Source organism: Euphorbia lathyris, chromosome 3 (assembly GCF_963576675.1).
Source record: "Euphorbia lathyris chromosome 3, ddEupLath1.1, whole genome shotgun sequence".
NCBI classification, from domain to species: domain Eukaryota; kingdom Viridiplantae; phylum Streptophyta; class Magnoliopsida; order Malpighiales; family Euphorbiaceae; genus Euphorbia; species Euphorbia lathyris.
In genome coordinates, this window is record NC_088912.1 from 77,335,519 (window position 1) to 77,355,779 (window position 20,261).

The window sequence follows — 20,261 nt, forward strand, 5'->3', positions numbered from 1 at the left end:
CTCTTTTTTTTAGTAGTTCATAGAAAGGGAGGCACCACTAAACGAAGTATGAGATAAATCTTCCTAGGGAAATGAGTCGCTCGTTCATCCTTTAGACTTCTTAGAGTGCTTTGGGGGGTGTTCATTTCGAGTATGGTGTTGATTTTTTCTAGGTTAGGCTCGATGCCTCTTTCCGAAACCATGTATCCTAAAAACTTGCCCAATCTTATGCCAAAGAAACATTTTTTGAGGTTAAGCTTTAGGTTGTACTTGTGGAAGATGGCAAAGACTTGAGCAAGGTTTTGGGATGTTCCTCCTCATTGGTGCTGAGGACTGTCATATCATCGATGTGGATCTGTACTGTTTTGCTTATAAGGTCGGAGAATATTTTATCAATAAGTAACTGGTATATGGTTTCAGTGTTCCTGAGCCCGAATGACATTACATTATAACAATAGATGCTTTCATGTGTGTGATAAATAAGGTTTTTTCTACGTCACTAGGATCTATGGGAATTTATTGAAAACACAATATCGCGTCAAATTGAGAGAGAATTTTGCGACTGGCTGTCTAGTCAACAAGCTGATCGATATTAAGTAGAGGATAACAATATCATGGGAATTCTTTCTTAACATCGGTAAAGTCTACACACATTCTATAGTTCTCGTTCCTCTTCTTTACAAGTACTATGTTAGAGAACTAATTGGGGTAGTACACTTCCCTAATGAACTTAACCGCTAAAAGCTTGCTAATTTTGGCTGTGATGGCCCGCTGCTTGTCTTGGGGTGTAGCCTTTTCTTTTGTTTTACTAGTGTGTAAGAAGCATCGATATCGAGTTGGTGTGTAGCATGGTCGGGGGAGACTCCTGTGATGTCTGCGGTGGTCTAGGCAAAGACTTTTTCATTTTTGGAGAGGACAATCTTGATTGATTCTGACAGCTCTAGAGAGAGTTGACTCGCAATTTCGACACTGTGGCCCTGTTACGGCCGTTTTATATAGAGTTTTAGGCATGGTTTTATGCCTATTTATGTGTAATTATCATCTGTTTACCATGAATTATGTGGTATTCTCTCCATTATACACTTGATGTGCACTTTGAGGTGTTTCAGGTACAATTGAGGAAAGAACGGAGTAAAAACGGAGCAAAATGAAGGTTGAAAAGAATCTCTACTCGACGCGTAACATTAGCTTCTCGACGAGTTAATATACTCGTCCAGACCAGAAAGTCATCAAAGCCAGTCAACGAGATAGAGTTAAAGTCAACCTTAATTACCCGATATTATACACCTACTCGGCGAGTAAGCCCTTTACTCGGCAAGTAGAGACCTAATCCTGCTCAAATTCTACTTCAAGTGTTCTTACTCCAACTCCAAATTGGGTGTTCTATTCAAACTCAAACAACAGAATCCAACTCCAAGATGGGAAGAAAACCTAGATAGACTAGGAATAGGAAGAAGAACACTATAAATAGAGGCTTATGCTATGTAATTATCATTTAGTTTTCATTCAATAATTAATTAGACTAGTTCTTAGATTAGCTTAGCCTTAGTTTAGCTTTATTTTAAGTTTTTTTTTATATTTCAGTACTATTTCCATTCCGTTATTAATTTAGTTAAAGCAAGCTTGACATTGAATTATTTCTCATCTTTTATGAATCAAGTTCAGTTTATTTGGTTTCAAGTTCCATCTTCCTTCATCTTACTCTTGAAACAATTAATCTAAATTAGATACACAAAAGTTCTTATTTGCCCCATCCCATTATGCCTCCGTGTATTAGCTCAGACATGAGCTAAGACACCTTTGGCTAGGATGACGGTGAACCATGCTTAACAAATAGGACCATTAAACGTCTAGGTTGTGTTGTAGGAGTAACGAAGATTCAGTTAGGAATTATTGTCTATACTAAATAACCTAACCAAATGATCAGTATAGGAGTTGGATTGTGTAGCCTAACCAAGTGATTAATTCAACCAAGCAAACCCTAACTCTACCTATACCCTAACCGGATAATGCGGCTTCATGGTCTAGGTTATGACTTAGCCTTGGTTTTCATAGCGTCTAATGCCCTCAATCACTATTAGGGATTTTGCCTAACCAAGTATTGACTTAATAGTGTTGAGGTAGATTTAGTAAGTTGTTGATCAGAGTTACTATTTTCTGATGGAGAATCACCATCTTGAGTTAACCTTCAAATTCACACAACATTCGCTTATCGATTCATAGGAGTTAGCACGGGGATCCTAAATCCTAGTCCTCCATTCATTCATTAAATACATTCATTGTTTAATTGCTTTGCTAGTTTTATTGCTTTATTAGTAGTTAAGGTTACAATCTCAAAACACCTAATTCAATCCTTAGATAATATAGAATTCGAGTACGAGTAAGGCATTAGATACTAGTCTCTGTGGGATCGATACTGTTCTTCGAAATATTTACTACTTGATATGTTAGAGTTCACTTGCTCTTAGGAGTATAGATAGTTTTTTTTATCCCAATCAGGCCCTCTATGATTGCAAAATCGAGAACTGGTTTAAATCTTTCTATCATTTTTATACAATATTACTTTTTATAAATTAAACTTTAATTTTTTTTTTTTGAAAAGTACAAAAATAAAACTCGTGGTTTGACCGATTTGCAAGGACAGCCTCCGCGATTTAAAAGTTCACAAATATGTGTTATGTGCTTTGTGAAATTTGCAGTTAAATGACATTTGAGTTAGTTTTCAATCAAACAATACATGTGGTTCAGTTAATTTGCAAAGTCAGACTTTGTATTTTAAGTAATTTGCAAAGTCAGTCTTTTTATTTGTTCTAAATCGCTCCCTTTCGGATAAATAGTCACGACAATAATTTTTTATAGAATGAGTGAGCTTGTAAATTGCACAAAGCACGGAACCCGTGTTTGCAAACTTTTAAACCACCGATATTGTGTTTGTGAATTGGCCAAACCATAAGGTTTATTTTTATACTTTTCCCTTAACTTTTAACAGAGCATAAAAACAAACAAATAAAGATCAAATCTTTGAAACAATTTGTGGATAACAACAACACTCAGAAGTTATATTATTGTTAAGATAAAATATTAAAAAAATATGTGGTGTGACTTTTTTTAATGCAATCATGTGGTTTAAAAACTTGTAAATAGAGATCTATGATTTGTGCAGTTTGCAAATTCAGATATTCCGTCAAAATTTGTCACCGTAACTATTTATCCAAAAGAGAGCGATTTAGATAAATTAAAAAATCTGATTTTACAAATTACTCCATATATAAAGTTCGATTTTACAAATTAACTGAACCACAAGTATTTTTTATCAGAAAAAAGAACCACAAATTCCTTAAATACAAACTGAACAAATCATAATCCCTATTTGTAAGTTTTTAATTGCGAAATTATGTTTATAAATCGGACAAACCAAGTTTTTTTTCCTTTACTTTTAATATTAAGAGAGAAGTTGAGAAAATAAATTTTGACGTACCCCTATCCTATTATACAAATAGTAACTAATTGTGTTAAAAGACAGTGACTGAAAAATGACAATATATGTCATTTATTATTATTTTTTTATTCAATTTTATTTAAATACATTACTTTACTATTAAATTGAACGCGATAATATTTATCTCTCTATCAGAGGCCCAAGGCAGCCGGCGGCTGCCCTAGAGCCGGCTCTGAATAATACATGTATTCACGAAGTCAAACTATGCACTCGGAAATAAAACTCACTAAACCTGAAAAGGCCTTTGCTTCAAGTGTCAAAATTCCATTCCTTTTCTAAACCTGAAAAGGCCAACCTTGAAGGGAAATGATATTTTAAATTCCAGGAATACCCTCAGTTAAATCACCAAGAAAATGGAAAACCAAGCAACAAGAGGGGTGTTTGGGAAATAAAGTTGGCAAAGTGTGACATACACATAGAGAATTCAACCTACCATACGTCATTCGACGCTTGCTGCCAAAATAGAATTTTCTTCGTAGTATACAAGGAAAGCCTTTGGTTTTGCCTTGATTGAGTTCTTTTTCTCAATACCCCCCCAAAGAATAGTTTTTCTTCTCTTCCAATTCAATAACTCTGTTTCAGTTTCCATTAATTGTCTTATATCTCACCAATATTTAGTTTTTGGTTTCCAACTTATACACAATTTTAGTGCCATCTCGGAAGTCAACCAGTTTCCTGTTAAGGTAACTGCTGCTTTTCATCCTAATATTTTTGCTTGATTTACTTTGCTGAGTTACTACATAAGTTTGTTTATTTTCCAAACCAGAGGTTAATTTGTTGAATTCTATGAAAAGCAATAACACAAAAGTGATAAATGAATTGGATCATCCTATAAAACTAACTTTCATGGTTGTTCTTAATATTCATTTATGAGTATAATTGAAGTTGACATGAGTGTCAAACGGTCTCTGGTCGCTTAATCTAGATCTTAAATTTGATTTCTAGTATTCGATTTACTATTGAAGTAGGATCTCAAATTGGTTGGCCAATTGATCGATTCTATTTTCGTCTTTCTACTACGTAGTTGATCGAATTCTCCTAACATTCATCACAGGGTTCAATTTCATGGAACAAAATCTTATATCACACTATTCAAGTATGCGAAATTACAGACCAAAAGGACTGGACAAAGAAAGGATTCTTCAGGCTGTTTTGATCCTAGCAATTTGCATGTGGTTCCTATATCTAATCAATAACTCAAACCACAGACAGGAGGATGACAATGTAAATACTGAAAATATTAGCATAAAGAACTTAACCTCCACTTTGGGCCGAAAGGGGTTGGCAGAGCATACGACCGGTGAAAGTGCCCTAGAAAATGGAGAGAATGCAGGTGAAGATTATGAGATTGATGTGAATATTGATGAAGATACAGAAAGTGTATTGAAGCTTGAAGATGAAGAAACTATAGTACTGAATGGAAAACGTGAAGCAACAGAAGCAGAGTTTCTTCGGAAACAATTATATAACATCTCAGTAGATGATAATGGTGAAGATGCTTTCACAGTTGAGGCATTTACAGATGAGAATGGGATTCCACCAGATGCCTCCTCTTTTATCAGTTCCACTGAACCTAGAGGAGCTGAGCCGAAGAATCTTGACTCTGAGTATAAATGAGTCAAGCAACCCTATTGTACATACAAGATGACGAAAATACAAAAAGAACTCAACATAACATCACAGACTGGCAGCCAACAGATTAACTACCTCATGAATTGCAGGAGTTTAGGTATTTAAGACGTGTACTTACAGTATGTCGAATAGTGGTTAGACATTGCTGCAACTATACTCCGTGCCGAAATATGAGCTCCAACCCGCTAATATTTAGGCACTTGAGTACCGAATCAACGTCAGATGTTATGAGAAATGATAATGTGGTTTGACATGAAATATGCAAAAATAAATGTAACGAAATCAATAATGTAAAGTTAGAAATATTTGCAGCATGATGGAAATAATGTTAATACAAAATGTTGGTTACGAATTTTGAGAAATAGCGGTTGTGCTTATGCATCTTGGTATTAATATGAAATAAACAAATTGTTGAGGCCATGGTTTTAATCAATTCTATCAGATTCAAGACAATCCCTAGCATATTGTATCCGGAGCTTCTCAGGTTGCTGTATATGCCACATTTTTGGAAGCCAAAAATGGTAAATATGAAAACATAAAGTACCTTTCCTCTCATCAAAGTAATTGCTATATTCTGTCACTAATATACAAGGAAAGTATAGATGGATATCAAATGTATAATGTTGACTCAACATTCTAAGATCAAGCAACTAGGATAAAAGTGAACCTCAAAGTTTATGAAGCTAAAAGTTTATTAATGGTTTTTCATTACTGATCCTGATATGTAGGAGTCAAGCAGCTCAAGTATGGATTTGTGCCTATAAACTTTCATTATATACATTCTCTGACCACGTCGTTGTGACTTTATTTACAAGTCGTCATGTATCCGACAGTTTAGAAGCAAGTTCTCCATAGCAGCCTGCAGATCAATGAAGAATTTAGAATTCACTACAAGAAAAATCCATATGATACACTAAACTAGATAATAACCTCATGTAAATTGATTCTAAGCTAAACCGTTTTCTTGACAGCCCCAACTCACATGATTCATAATTTCAGATAGCAAGAACTTCACTCATGAATCCAAAGACTATTTTTAATATGGTCCGAGTTATTATTTTTACAGAATAAAAGTCCATTGAAATAAATCTAGTCAAAGATTTAGCAGTATTGGAGTCTAGTGACAATTGTAAATCAGTGGTCAGTATACAGGTTCAAAAATACCATTATGAGCTAACTATTAACTGTTAACTCATCTCGTGACAAGTTCATGAAGGAAACTCATGGCTCAAGTCAACATAGTATCGTCTTCAATAGAAAATACTACTAAGAAAGCTTTGAACTATAATCCGCTTAAATTAGGATCATCTGCAGTTCCAATATCCGTAGGAATTAACAATGTAACACCAGTTCCCAATTGGTTTTACAGAATAGTTTTGGACTGCAAACATTTGGACTTTGATTCCAAAAAGGAATCAGGTTGTTAAAATTTGATTTGATGAAAATTGTGAAAGTATTAGATGTTCAAAGCACATGATAAGATAGGAACTTCCAAGCATAGAGCAGCACTTGAAATCATAACAACAAGTAATAAAGCAATGCTGAATTTTTTTACTGATACGGATGCACAATACTGAGGGCGAGCCTTGGCGCAACGGTAAAAACGTTGTTGTCGTGTGACCAGAGGTCACGGGTTCGAGTCTTAGGAGCGGCCTCTTGCCAATTAAATTGGCAAGGGAAGGCTTGCCCCCAATACACCCTTGTGGTGGGACCCCTCCCCGGACCCTCGCTCAGCGGGGACGCGTAATGCGACCGGGCCGCCCTTTTTTTTTTACGGATGCACAATACTGTCTTCCAAGTGCATGAACTATGCATATATTTAATCTAGTGCCAGGTGCCTATGATTAATCTTCAAAGAAAACACTATTAATTGAAAATAGTACTACCCAATGAAATTCAATCTCATTTGATGAACGATGTATCTAAGGCTTGCATGATACATGGAATCCATGCATCAAACATATCCTAAAATGTTTGGCAACTTATTCAAATATCGGACTGCACTTCAGAAAAATGACATGGAAAGGTAGATAATTAATTACCTTCATGGTGGCAGCATCAAGTGCATTTGGATTTAGATCTAATGCAAGTCCAAAATGAAAAATTGCTGCATCATACTTCTGCTGTTGTTCATAAATTTTACCAATCATTGCATAAATGCAACTTTCATGAGGAACATACTCCTTGAGTTCCTCTAGAACTTTCAATGCTTCATCAAACTTCTCAAGGCTCACCAATATCTTTGCCTTTTGGTACAAGGGTAGAGGGTTTCTCTCATCTGCAAGAATAGCTTTCTCCATCACCTCCAAGGCTTCCTCATCTCTCTGAAATATTATAGAAACAGAAACAAACATTAAACCAAAAACCACATTTTGCCAAAATCCAATGCTTGCAATGCAGACAGGTTTTAATTGTTATGTGTTGATGATGGGTTGATGTGCTTGCATAATTGTAAAAGACCATGTAATACACAGGATTACATGGGATACCATCCAGAGTAAGAGACTACATGAATATATTCAACTGCAGGATAATGCACACATAAATATACATCAAGGATACAGCGTATACAGATGTATATAGCAGGCAGACCCATACCTATTAGATTTAATACAATGACCAAGCTATGTTTGTGAAAAAGCCATCTTCAAAATAAGCATTAAGGATGTCATATCAAACTTAAAGAAAGTAAACTGAATTGATTCAGGTCAGGATTTGTTTTGGGAGATTTCATGTAGAAGCTTGAACTTTTAGACTGTAGTACATAAGCGCCACAGACCAAAATGTCTAGAGTTCTAGTTACCTGAATCTTATTAACTAAATTTTAATAGAAAGTAAGGTAGATGTGTGCTTGTCCGCACCTCAAGCCTAATAGGCACTTGGATGCGAGGGAGTGTTATAGATATAAAACTACTCTTTGGATCATCATCTACAAGCTTGAGCTTGTAGGTTGAGTCATTCTTTGACAGTTATATTAATTTATTGCTTTGTTTAGTGAGCTATATATGAATGACTTGAAAGATTAAAAAACACATGATTCGTACCAGATTCCTAAAAAATCTAGTATCCATGTGTAATAGTCATTTAAAACTATTATGGAAACCCACTAACTGCATATCGCATGCTACATCAAGTAAATGAAAGGAAGCATTACACAAAATCCAATAATGTTCAGGTGAATCTGAAAGCCTTAAAATGAAGAAGATTCATGCACATCTAGCCAGTCCAGCCATATGTTATGGGGAGATGACCATTACAGTATATACTTCATTTTCCCATATTATTAACAGAAATAAAGAAAGAGGCCCAACCTTTAGTTCATGTAAAGTGATTCCAATATAGCACAGGATAACTGATGAGCGAGGATTAATGTAGAAAGCATTTTGAAAATGGTGTTGAGCAAATTCAAGTTTTTCTTGGCGGAGATAGATCAACCCAAGGCCATACCAGGCACTATAATGTCTTGAATCTACACTGAGGGCTCTCTGGAAGCACTTCACTCCATTTTCATACTCCTCCAGTGCTGAACACCTGTCATGAAGATTGCCATGATAATAAACCCATTTCGTTTGAGTTATTCAAATCAAACTGCAGACTGTTCCAAATATCATATTAAGTTGAAAGGTCATACTCATGACCCAAAAGGGTGAACGCATATGCATGTCTCGAATTAAGGTGTATAGCTCGAGAAAAACTTTTGATTGCAGTTTCATGGTCTTTCTGCAAACTGTAGCAGTTTCCAATAGTGCACCTGCAACAGTCATTTCACTCCCAACTATAGTAATCAATCATACTGATTTCAGCTTGCTGAAAGCACATTACAAACAAGGAAAAATAATTTGCCCTAAAATTGGTTCCAGAAAAGGTCTGAAGGAGATACCAGGACTGGGGAGCTAAACGGTCTATTGATATCAGCTCCTGAGCTAGGTGGCTCAACTTCATTTCTTCCTGCAAATGCTGCAAAATGGAGGAATAGCAATTCAGTGAACACAGTGGCTGCATGATGAATATGAAAAAAATATTGATGTACAATGTAAACCATAACACGAACGATAAAGTTGTAAATTCTTAGAAGTAGGATGTGAGGGCTAAAGGAGTGAGGAGAATTGAAGGTCACAAGATTAGTCTAATTCATACAACTCATTAGTTCTAGCTCATAGACTAATGTTGTAACCTATAAATATATGCCATAGCAGGTGTAGTATTGCCAAAAAAAATTGATATATATCTATCCTTATTCTTTATACAGAAAATCGTTATAGAAAAATCTATAATATATTCATCTTTTAAATATATATGTCCATATATTAGGCAATTTCATATAGCATGAAACAGGACAACAAGGCAAAGAACTTACAACTGAAACTGATAGAAACTTATGAAGAAATATGTAGCAATGTAAGAGAATAGTGCAAAAGAGGGATAAAATGCACCACAAATAAACAGCAACAATTGTATGCAACCAACTGCTTGTGCACCAGTAACTGGAGAGGTGAAAAATCACTCACATAAAGAACGCTGGAGTAGATATCCATTCCTTCCAAATTGTAAGGGAAATATTGATGAGAAAGCCTAAAAGCATATTCAGCATTCATGTAATCTACTAGCTCATAGTATGTCCTTCCAACCTTCACCAATAGGATAACAAGCAAAAGCAAATATTTAAAATATATATAAAGATATGATAACTGATAGAAATTATGACTTTGTGAAAGTTAACATACGGATTCTTCATTATATATTCACGAGTTAAATTATCAGTGATTAAACTTATAATTCTTCTCAGAGTAAGTGCCGTGGAGATTTTGATTTTCCTAGGCTTTTGATCTAATCAACAAAGTTCTGGTACAATTTTCAATATATGCATGTAGCATGACCATGGTAGGTATGTTAATTTGGTAGTGGTTTCTAACTTCACGAATAACTGATGCAAGGTTTAAATTAGCCACTACTGGAGCTCTAAATTACGTATTATCTCTATACCCATCAGTTACAAAAGTAACTCTGCCTGTGAAAAAATATAACATTTAAATTCTATTGTCATTTATGTGGTTTATAACTTTAAATACAATAATATGAGCAGCCACAGCGAATCAAAGACATGTGATTCTCTACATAGTAGTAGAAGATGAAATATGGAAAAACCAACAATAATGCGGAACAGCAACAAGCACAGCTTGATTACCTGGGAAAGAACCCAACCTGTATTATACTGCTTGTGTGAAAGCTTTTGATAGACCTCCAAAGATTCCTGCAGGTTTAGTGTTTTATAAGACACACAGCATCATTCGGAGCAGAATATTTTGAATCAACTGCATAAAAACATAATTTTCCTTGATGAGAGATACCTCACATCTATACAAGCACAAAAGCCTGTAACCCTCCCCAAGAAGACTCAAGAGACTCAAAGCATCTGAAATGCCAGATATGATTTTTGCGCCATCTTCTGCTAAGCCACTTAATTTCATGTTTTCTCTCTCATGCTCGAGAAATCTATCACTGCCCAAGGAAGAAGCATATGAAGTAGTTGTATGATGTGAAGAAGCATCATCACAAGCATCCAGACATGTCCCTGCATGCAAGATCAGTGATTTGCTTGAAAATTCAAAATGAGCAGCCAAACTCATCAACAAAGGAAAAAAGAAACACTAAATGAAATTGAAATGATTTAAACTATATTAACATCAGATTCTATGCAGAAAATGATATAGACATTGAATCAATAACTGGATGATAGAGGAACAAAATTTTATTTGAATCCAGTGTCAAAGAATTGTTTGCACTATAAAAAAAGGAGTATATCTTTGGACTTCATTCATCTTAAATGTGTCTATTGCACTGCTAAGCTTACAAGAAGCAACAAGAATTTGCAATTTTTATAATCTCTAGTATTACAAATGATATTTATATTAGGGTTAAGGGTCAAAAATACCCCAAACGTATTTGAGCGGGCTGAATTACACCTTTTAACGTTTTCAAGGGTGTTCATCCTCATCGTTTTACCCTAGCTCATTTTGAATACCAACGAAGTTCAATTCATTGGTAAGTTACGACAGATTTGCTGATGGAACCAATTGAAAAGGGAAAAAGTGAACTAGGACAAAAACAATGAGTGTAAAATTATACAATCGAAAAACTTTTCGTCCAAATATGTCAAGGATATTTTTTACCCTTACCCGAGTATTTTATATCAAGTCCACAACAGATGAGAAAATGAAGCAAAACATAACTAATATCAAGTTGGTATGCTATTCTGCCCCATGTGTGTATATATATAGTGTGCAAGCATAGAACTACTTAATTAAATTATCACCTGAATTTTGTTCTCTACAAACTACTGAGGAACCAAATGATGAAGAGTTGGATTTAGCTGATGATGAAACACATCTTCCATCACCTTCTAGCTGCAGAACATTTGACTTCGCACGCATGGCAGCGAGTCTTGGGCTCCGACGTGGCCCAGAATCTGAAAATAATCTGCCCCAAACCTACAGAAGTTGACAAACCAAATTGAAGTATGATTGAATTGTTTTATTCAAATGATGAAATTTAACATCCAAATTCTACAACAAATTGGGAAGAACTAATTGACTCAGATGAATAGCCTGCATCTCAAGACTAGTTCTTTCTTCAAAAGTAAAGTTATAGAGAACTTGCTTCATGCAATTGATAAAGGCTTGCAAGCTAAACAGGACCATCTCACTAAAAGTGAAGAGTTGATGCTAAACATATTTCTACTTATTTCAACAATGTAAATACTGATTGCAATATAAATCAAGGTGACACTGTGACAGTCATTAGTATCAAAATGCAAGTACAACCTTCCCAGATTTTCCTTCAGCAACTAATTTTCTTCGGGGAGCCTGAGCTGTAGTATTTTGCAAGTTTTTGCCTCCCAAAAAACTTGAATTATATTCCAAATTTCCAGAAATTTGCAATGGAGTATCCAACAGCTGAAACAAATAGATTTGAGAAAATCATATGACTAAGAAAGTATTTCAAACATTATTCGGTTTAAGAGAAATGAAATTTCAACTGATTTAATCAGGAGAAAAAAACTAAAACGTACATGTTTTTTCAGGAAATTTCTAAAAGAAATCAGTAGATTAATGAATTTGTTTTAATAAAAAAGAAACCATTTTCACTGAACCCAACGAAAGAATACTATACAGATTATAATTTCCGGCAAGGAGACATTAATTTGTAACAGTAAAAGAAATGCACACAACGATGGCACGGGTGTTCAGTTTATAAACAAAGATGTTAGGTACCAGAATCTGTTTTCAGCGCATTATTTGTTTAGTGACACAATTATAAATAAAATGCATGATATTGACTATTGAGAATATTAATGCTAACTTCAAACAGCTCAGTGTTCTGTAATATAATAAAGCAATGCATTCACATGTGGTAACTTTTTATTTCATTAAAATTGACCAAAGAAAACAATACTACCATAAATTCAATAAAAGGATTCAGGCTAACATTTTCCAATTCTGAGATAAAAGTCTTAGCTAATACAATAATATGTCCCTATGCACACTCTTTTTGTGCATATTATGCAACAATCCTTCACTTTACAAGCGAACAATTTAGATGATGCACCATCAACTTGTTTCACAACTAAATTTGCTTCTATTCAACCAGATTTCCGCCCTAGATTGTTTTGCATTTTATTTTCTTTTATTTATTTATCTTTTTTCCATTTTGCAATCACCGATATTTTTTCCATTTTGCATTAAAATGGCTATGATATTTTTTGCGTGAATTATGCATAGTCTTGTAGAACATAAAACAAGAAATCCATAGATTAAAATCTATACCCATGCTTGGAAGGGTAATACTACAAATTGCACAATAACTCTGACAGCAAAGGAAATCAGCCCAGACTTCATCTCAAGTTGCATGAATAAAATGCTTAAAACACTGTTTGAAAAGAAATGCACATTTTGATATGCAAGTTTAGAGGTGCAGGAAATAGATCATAAATGCCCCAGGTTTTTTACCGATGTTCCACTCAGTTGCTTCTCAATGCAATTACCAAAAAAAGAAAAAAAAAAGAAAAGGGTCTAGGGGGCGGGGGATTGAAAAAACAAAGTGCTTCTTTTTTTTATCTAAAGATGAGAGAAAATTCTGAATCGGGAATATGTAAAATTGTCAGTAAATATAAAGTGGAAATTCATTCTAATTAACCAAGAAACCTACCTGTGTAAGCATTGCTGAAGGTGTACTGTTCACTGACAATTTACGAGAAGGGTTGCCAGGTTGTACGGCTGGAACAGCTGTTTCATGAAAATCTTGAGAAATATCTCTGAGATTGTGCTCCTGCAAGTACTTCAAGTTTACATTCTCATTCTCCAAGACAAGGTTCCTTGCATCTCCTGAACTTTGATCCTCATAAATTGTATGCAAGTATTTCGATTCATGACCGAAATAATACTTTTGAACATGACTAACAGCAGCTCTGCTAAAAACAGCAGCTGCTTCTTCTGCAGCACCTGGATAGTATACAATAAGACCTTAGGACAGAATACAATATGAAAGAAACACTGTAGAACATGAATATAATTCATCGTATAAGTCCAAAATCAAATTATAATGTATTATGCTTGTATGGCTCTAGTTCTTGATCTCATATTAATTTGAATGAAGGACTACACTACACTTTATGCGCAGTATCTTTACAAACAAAAATTGACAATATAACAAGTTGCAAGTGCGTATAAAACAGGACTAAACAAATTAGGAAATGATAACGTCCCAATATTATCACTGGGGCAAAAGTGTAATAATGAAAGAAGAGAACAGGATCTCCAGCGTTACACCACACCACGTGGAATGAAATAAAATACGCCATCCAAGCAAGACATGACAAAGGAAGTTGAATGAGAAGGATCCGCTATCCCATCTCATTCAACGTACATCCGCCATCGAGTCTATTTTGAACGGTTTCAGAAGAGACAAAGGGACTTTTCCGTTAACATTGTTAAAGTTAGTAATTTAATGTGCTTAAATGGTACTTAATCCTCGTTTAAAGGCATTAATGACGTGACTATTCGGATATAGTATCATTAATGATAAAAGATTACGAAAATCTATATAAATACCCTGACTTCAAGGTATTCTAGGTATGCTTACTAAGCATTCTAAAGCTTTTGTTAATTATTCTTATTATTCTCAAATTCTATACTGACTTTGGCATCGGAGTGTCCCCGCCGATCCCAAGGGCACCTCACAGGTCAGCCAAGAAAATTCACACTGTTATCAGGAAAAAAATGGAAATCAATGAAGACAGTATTCAGTTACAACAAGTATTTATCATCTCATTTGGCCACAAAGAATATATCACGACATCAGAAACGTATCATGTTCTCGTTTCCATTTACATTAGTATTTGTAAAGAAACTTGGATATCTCCTCTTGACTTATTCTTTCAAAATGTGAAATTCTAAACTCATTTTACAACTAGAAGTTCAGCAAATATTATCTATCATATCCCAAATCACATTTCTTACAGTATCCAGAAAAAACCAGAGGGCAGTCATTATATTAGCACTGACCTAACATGCAGAGTTCCTCATACGCTGTCCAAAATAATGGATCAATTGACAAGGCCTTCTTTAAGTGTTTGACTGAATTTTCCTTCCTATCAGTGTACCTAAAAGGAAGTGGATGTAGATTATCAACAATGTTGAAAAATTAATGAACTAACCACTGCTAACACATGGAGCTGATAAACTCGTAATCCATTCTACTTAATATGCAAAATCAAAACATAAAGTCACACAACAGATTAGCCATGCTGTTCACATTTAAAGAGTAGACAGTTAATTATGATGCTTGAAGTAGGCGCAAAACAAATACAACATGATTACATGTGATGTACAAGCTTGTTACTTTCCTATTTGAATATATTGGTAAATTTGATTAGGCATGCACAAAAAAGGTAAAGAAAAAACATCCAAATCAGAACAGCATAGTGAAGCAAGTTTCATTTTGTCAAATAATGACGTTGCCTAATTAAGAAAATGTGAATCCTAGATCCTCTTAAGACAACAAAAAAACCCCGGGGATTCTGTCTCTCATTCTGGTAAAACCTTAAAATTAAGAACCTCTAGTAGCATGTAATACCAGTATAGTTTTGTGATCTTAAAAGAACGATCGTATAAGAACAATAATTGGGACCAAATTTAAAAGTCACTAAAAAGAAAAACAACAAAAGTCTCCCTTAACCTGTATATGAGTCCAAGAAGGTAATGACCCGATGCACCATTAGGAACCTACAAACAAGAAATACAAAAACAAGCCTGATTGAATAACAGAGACCCCATTAGCAACAAGCCAATTAAAGACCATGAACCATTTCGAAAGCATCATATATTCAATAATCATAACAAATGAAAAATACCTCTGAATCAGGTTGGTTACCAGGCACCAATGCTGCTTCAGCTTCACTAAGAAGATCCATCTGAAAGCACGAAAATGCAAACAAATAGCGAGACTGAGGCTCTTCCGTGCCTTCAATTTACAAGAAAACAAAGAATGAGATTCCCAAAACACGCCTACAGAAGCCTAATCAAAGAGTGAAATCCACGAACTAATACCTTTAAGAATGTGATATGCACAATAAGCTTGATTGTTATTCAAGTAACATCTAGCCAGTAATTGTAAGTTCACCTACAGTTCAATAAAAAATTGAGAAATTGAATTTCGATGGAAAAAGAGAAACATAGGTATATATAAAAGGCTTCAATTTGAAGAGAAAAAAGAGAGGGAAACCTCGGAGGGAAACTCGGCGCATAGGCGTTCGCACAGAAAGATGGCATTTTTGAGCAAGAATTGAGTGAGACTATTCTCTACAGATTTCACCAAAATGGCTTCCATTTCTTTCGAGTTGTATGATCTTTTCTTCGCTTTTGATGAAACAGAGAAAATGATTTGAAAAAGCACTGGGCGCTGTATGCAGACTACCTAATTAAGGCGCGTTGGATTTATTTTCCTTTTTAGAAAATTGAGCAATCTTGGTAACTTGGTCTTGGTTCTTAACCGTTGGGGTTAATTATAGTATTAGTCCTCTAACTATTACAAATGCAACAAAGTTATCACAACTCTATAATTTTCAACAAAAAAAAAATCCCTATTCATTTGACTTTTATTTCTTTTATTACTTTTTTTGACATGAGGATTAGGATGTAAGGGGGAAAATCAATTTTGTTATTTTTCTTTTTCCATTTCCTACTTGGTTAAAAATGATCGACATGGCACACACTAGGAAAAAAACATTAATAATACAGATTTATATTTACATCAATAATTAAAATATTACAATCGAAAAGCATATTAGGAAAGCTTGAATCTATATTTTCAATATCAAAGATTGTAATAAAATAACAGTAGACAGTGTTTGAAATTATTTTTAACACAATAACAAGAAACACATTTTATCTAAAATCGATTTTATAGTTTTTTCTCTAAAAATGACTTTATTATCTTTCAATGAGTCAGATTTATGTGACGGTAGACAAAACTTCATATATAATGAGATATACCACAACCTCTCACGTAGGGGATAGACCACAACCACCCATAAAGGAAAAAGAACAAAAACTACAAATACAGAAGAAATTATCAAATCTATCAGAGTTAAGGTTATAAAAAACGTTAAGCGCTAGTCATGTAGACATGACTCTCAAGGATTAGTCGAGGATTAATCACGCATTAATCTGATTTGTATTTTTATGTTCTTTAACCTTATTTTTATGTTTTTTATTTATTAATCAAAAAATTGTTATATAAATTCAATTAAAATATGTATTATATTATCTAAGAATAATAATATAAATGATTTAATATAGAAAAATATATATATTTCATTAAAAACGGGCAAACATGAACATTTTAACAACAATATTATTGAAACAACCGAAACAAATAAAATATAAGATCTACAAGTAATACAATTTATCGAAAACAATGAAACAATATCCTTAAAATTTTAAACAATATCATGAAAATAAGTAGAGAATACCATTAAACCAAAATATCTTAAAATAATAAACACATCTCATGAATAACCATTTAATATTATTCAAAAGTGAATTGTAATAATAATAACAATAAATACTTTTGTTCATTATCGTTTAGGCGGCGTCTAGACGGTTAAAAATTGCCTAGGGGCCAACGCCAAGAAGACGGGAGTTTTTTAATGGCTAAATTTGGATCTTAACATATCTGAGACTTAGAGGGTGTTTGCTCACTCCATTTTCTATCTTGTTTGCCTTTTATACATCAAAAGTAGTTTTTTCCAATAGCAGAAATCCATGTTTTTCCACCCGCAAATCAAAAACAACAAACAATAGTTAAACCAAACGAGTCCTTAATGTATCACATAGCAACTACTTTTGGCTAATGTTATACAGCAAATGATATAGGCTTACAAGATTAAGGGTATGACAATTTTGTTTTGTTTCTGAATAGTGGAGGATTATATATGTAATTAGTTCTAGTCATTATTATTGTTAAAATAAACTGCCATATTAAAGGTAAAAGGGGGAAAAGGTGGACCTTTTTTTTTTCTTTTTTGTAAGAACTTTATTCTTCATTATGTACGATATATTAATAAATCAAAAAAATTAAAAAATAATTATTTCAGTTGGTCTTTCCTATTTTCGTTGATTTTTTTTTTAAAAATGTAGATAAATAAATACACTTTAAAGATTTTTTTCCAAGAAAAGAAAACAGCAATAATTTCAGTTGGAGAAATGATAATTAATAGAATCTTGGTATAGATCAGAGTTTGATCCATTGTACATATAAAAAAAAAATAATACTTAAATATATTTTTAAAAAATTAACAATAAACAATATAAATTCTAGGGTAAATTTCAAATAAAATCCATGTGGTTTCACTAATTTTCTGATAAAGGACTGTGGTTTACTTTTTTGTCAAAACGAGGATTGAGGTTTCGCACTTTTAATAATGCTATTAAAACTATCTTTAACGATATGAAAATGAAAATTTTCAAGAATTAAAGTTGTTCAATGTCATATTTTCTATGGAACTACATTTTCGATTTTAGAAAATCATCTTTTTTGGAACTTTTTCTCTCTAAACATTAACTTTCTCTCTCTTTACCAAACATCATCTAAATAATCTCGAAATAAAAAAGTTAAAGAATTAAAGTTGCTTAGAATTTTTTTTTTTTTTTTGAGAAAGTTGCTTAGAATATCAGTAGTTCTTAAAATATGTCATTTTTAAAATCGTCAAATGTGATTTTAATAGTATAAATCGAAAAAGTCCTTATTTTACTAAAGTTGAAAACCTCAGTCCTCGTTTTGACAAAAAGTAAACCACAGTCCTTTATCTGAAAATTAGTGAAACCATATGGATTTTATTTAAAATTTACCCTAAATTCTATCCTAAATTGTTAGTAAGCATTTTCATGGGGTTGGGCTCGCGCAGGGCCCAATAGGTTTTAGTTTAAAAATATGGGAAAATTACACACAAATTTATATTCTATAAACTATTTACAACTATGTCAAATCATAATTTTGAATTATGTCAAACTAGTAAAATAAGTACTTTTAATATATTTTAAGGATTAGAATTTAAAAATTAGAAGTCTAGAATATATTTTATAGGGTTTATGATATATGAATTGGAGTCTAAATTTTTATTATCCTTTTGTTAAATATGCAATTATTTTTTTGGATTAAAAAAATACAGTTTTATAATTTTATTAAAAGCTAAAACCACTTTTTATTTCCTTTCAAAATATACTAAAACCACTTTTAATTTTTAATTACTTGACATTTTAAAAAATTAGTTATAACTTTTATATTATCATAAATAATTAGTCTAATCATGACTAATATGTAACTTACCAAAAAATCAAGTTTCGTTTTATTTTACATTTTGCTAATTTCTTTGTTTAATTTTTTTAGCACTTTATGATGTTTTCTTTAAACATATTAGTAACCGATATTTTTTAATTTTAGATTTGTCAAATTCAATTACTTATTATGATGTTTTCTTTTAAAATATTAGTAACCGATATTTTTTAATTTTAGTTTTGTCAAATTCAATTACTCATTTTAAATTGTTTATAGAATTATTATTTCACATAGTTAGAATTCTTTTGTGAGTATGTAACAATTATAATAGTTTAATTCATTTATGAAAATTATATAAAGAACACAAAATTAAATCCCAAATCCAGCATCTATAAGTCTAACCAAAAAAATATAATTTTTAATAAATAAAATAAAATTTCTATTTAAAAATAAATATTATATATATAAGTATATAAATTTAATAATTAATATTAATAGATAAATCGGGCCGAGTCATTTTTATAAATCTCAAATCCACAAAAAAAAGGTCGAGTTTAATGGGCTTGGATCAAGTTGGGTAGAATGTCAATTTTATTGTCCAAACTAGGCCGGATGTCAATTTCCATTGTCCAAACCCAACATAGGGGATACGAGTCTAGACGGATACCCGGGTCAGTGAACGTGTCTAATTGTTAGTTAATAGTGCTTCTTTGCCCATAGTAAGAAGATTTTTTTGTTGGCATTCAAACTACTCGGAAAAAATGCCTTGCAAGTGACAATTGTAACTTAGAGACTTCATCGCTTAATTTTTGGACAGATAGGTGGATCGTACCATCGGTGGTGGACAGATTGGGTCTTGGTCATCAGGATAAGCATTCTCGTTATAATTATGTTGATGATTTTTTGGTAAATTCGGAGTGGCTTGACTTAGGTACTCTACCTTCGGTTGTTCAAGACAGTATTCGATCTATTCACCGGGGTAAAAATGATTTTGTTTTCTGTGCTTGGCAGCCCTCTACGAAGGGTATTTTCTCTGCCAAATAGTACTATTTGGTTATCAGTCCTAGTTCCTCCTCGGTGGACTGGTATAAATTTGTTTGGAATGCTCACACTCCCCCTTCTCGTTCCTTCAATTTCTGGAGAGTTTTGCATGGACGGGTTCCAACTCATGACCTCCTACAACGTCTAGGATTCTCCATTGCCTCTCGTTGTGCTCTATGTGGTAGGGATGCTGAGTCTGTTAACCACTTATTCATTAGCTGTTCTTTTGCAGTTTCTCTTTGGAGGGCCCTTGAGATTCATTTTGACTGCTCTTTGC

The 20,261-nt window shown here is 33.3% G+C and overlaps 1 protein-coding gene and 1 long non-coding RNA gene across 3 annotated transcripts; one reads left to right on the forward strand and one right to left on the reverse strand.

Moving 5' to 3' along the window:
• The first annotated feature begins 3,715 nt into the window (after window positions 1-3,715).
• On the forward strand, window positions 3,716-5,449 carry LOC136223950 (uncharacterized). The gene is made up of 2 exons (XR_010686214.1): window positions 3,716-4,161; window positions 4,533-5,449. It is a non-coding gene; the product is annotated as an uncharacterized lncRNA (long non-coding RNA).
• Window positions 5,450-5,632: 183 nt separating this feature from the next.
• Window positions 5,633-16,074, reverse strand: LOC136223948 (cell division cycle protein 27 homolog B). 2 transcript variants are annotated; one of them, XM_066012125.1, is made up of 16 exons: window positions 15,890-16,074; window positions 15,715-15,787; window positions 15,519-15,628; window positions 15,344-15,390; window positions 14,671-14,768; window positions 13,316-13,608; window positions 11,932-12,063; window positions 11,424-11,598; window positions 10,459-10,682; window positions 10,296-10,361; window positions 9,619-9,738; window positions 8,991-9,067; window positions 8,742-8,861; window positions 8,422-8,641; window positions 7,153-7,434; window positions 5,633-5,969 (listed from the first exon to the last, which is right to left on the reverse strand). In XM_066012125.1, exons 1-16 carry the CDS (start codon window positions 15,992-15,994, stop codon window positions 5,919-5,921), a joined length of 2,193 nt encoding a protein of 730 aa, XP_065868197.1. In that variant the 5' UTR covers window positions 15,995-16,074; the 3' UTR covers window positions 5,633-5,918. The 2 variants fall into 2 exon arrangements, with proteins under 2 accessions (XP_065868197.1, XP_065868198.1); XM_066012126.1 differs by lacking the exon at window positions 11,932-12,063.
• Between the last annotated feature and the right edge of the window lie 4,187 nt (window positions 16,075-20,261).

Coding starts and splice junctions, on each gene's coding strand:
- LOC136223948 (XM_066012125.1), bottom strand. CDS start 15,994: ATGGAAGCCATTTTGGTGAAATCTGTAGAGAATAGTCTCACTCAATTC. Junction 9,739..10,295: donor CAGGTTGGGTTCTTTCCCAG/GTAATCAAGCTG, acceptor CTATTGGTGAAG/GTTGGAAGGACATACTATGA. Junction 8,642..8,741: donor TTCACCCTTTTGGGTCATGA/GTATGACCTTTC, acceptor TCTTCATGACAG/GTGTTCAGCACTGGAGGAGT.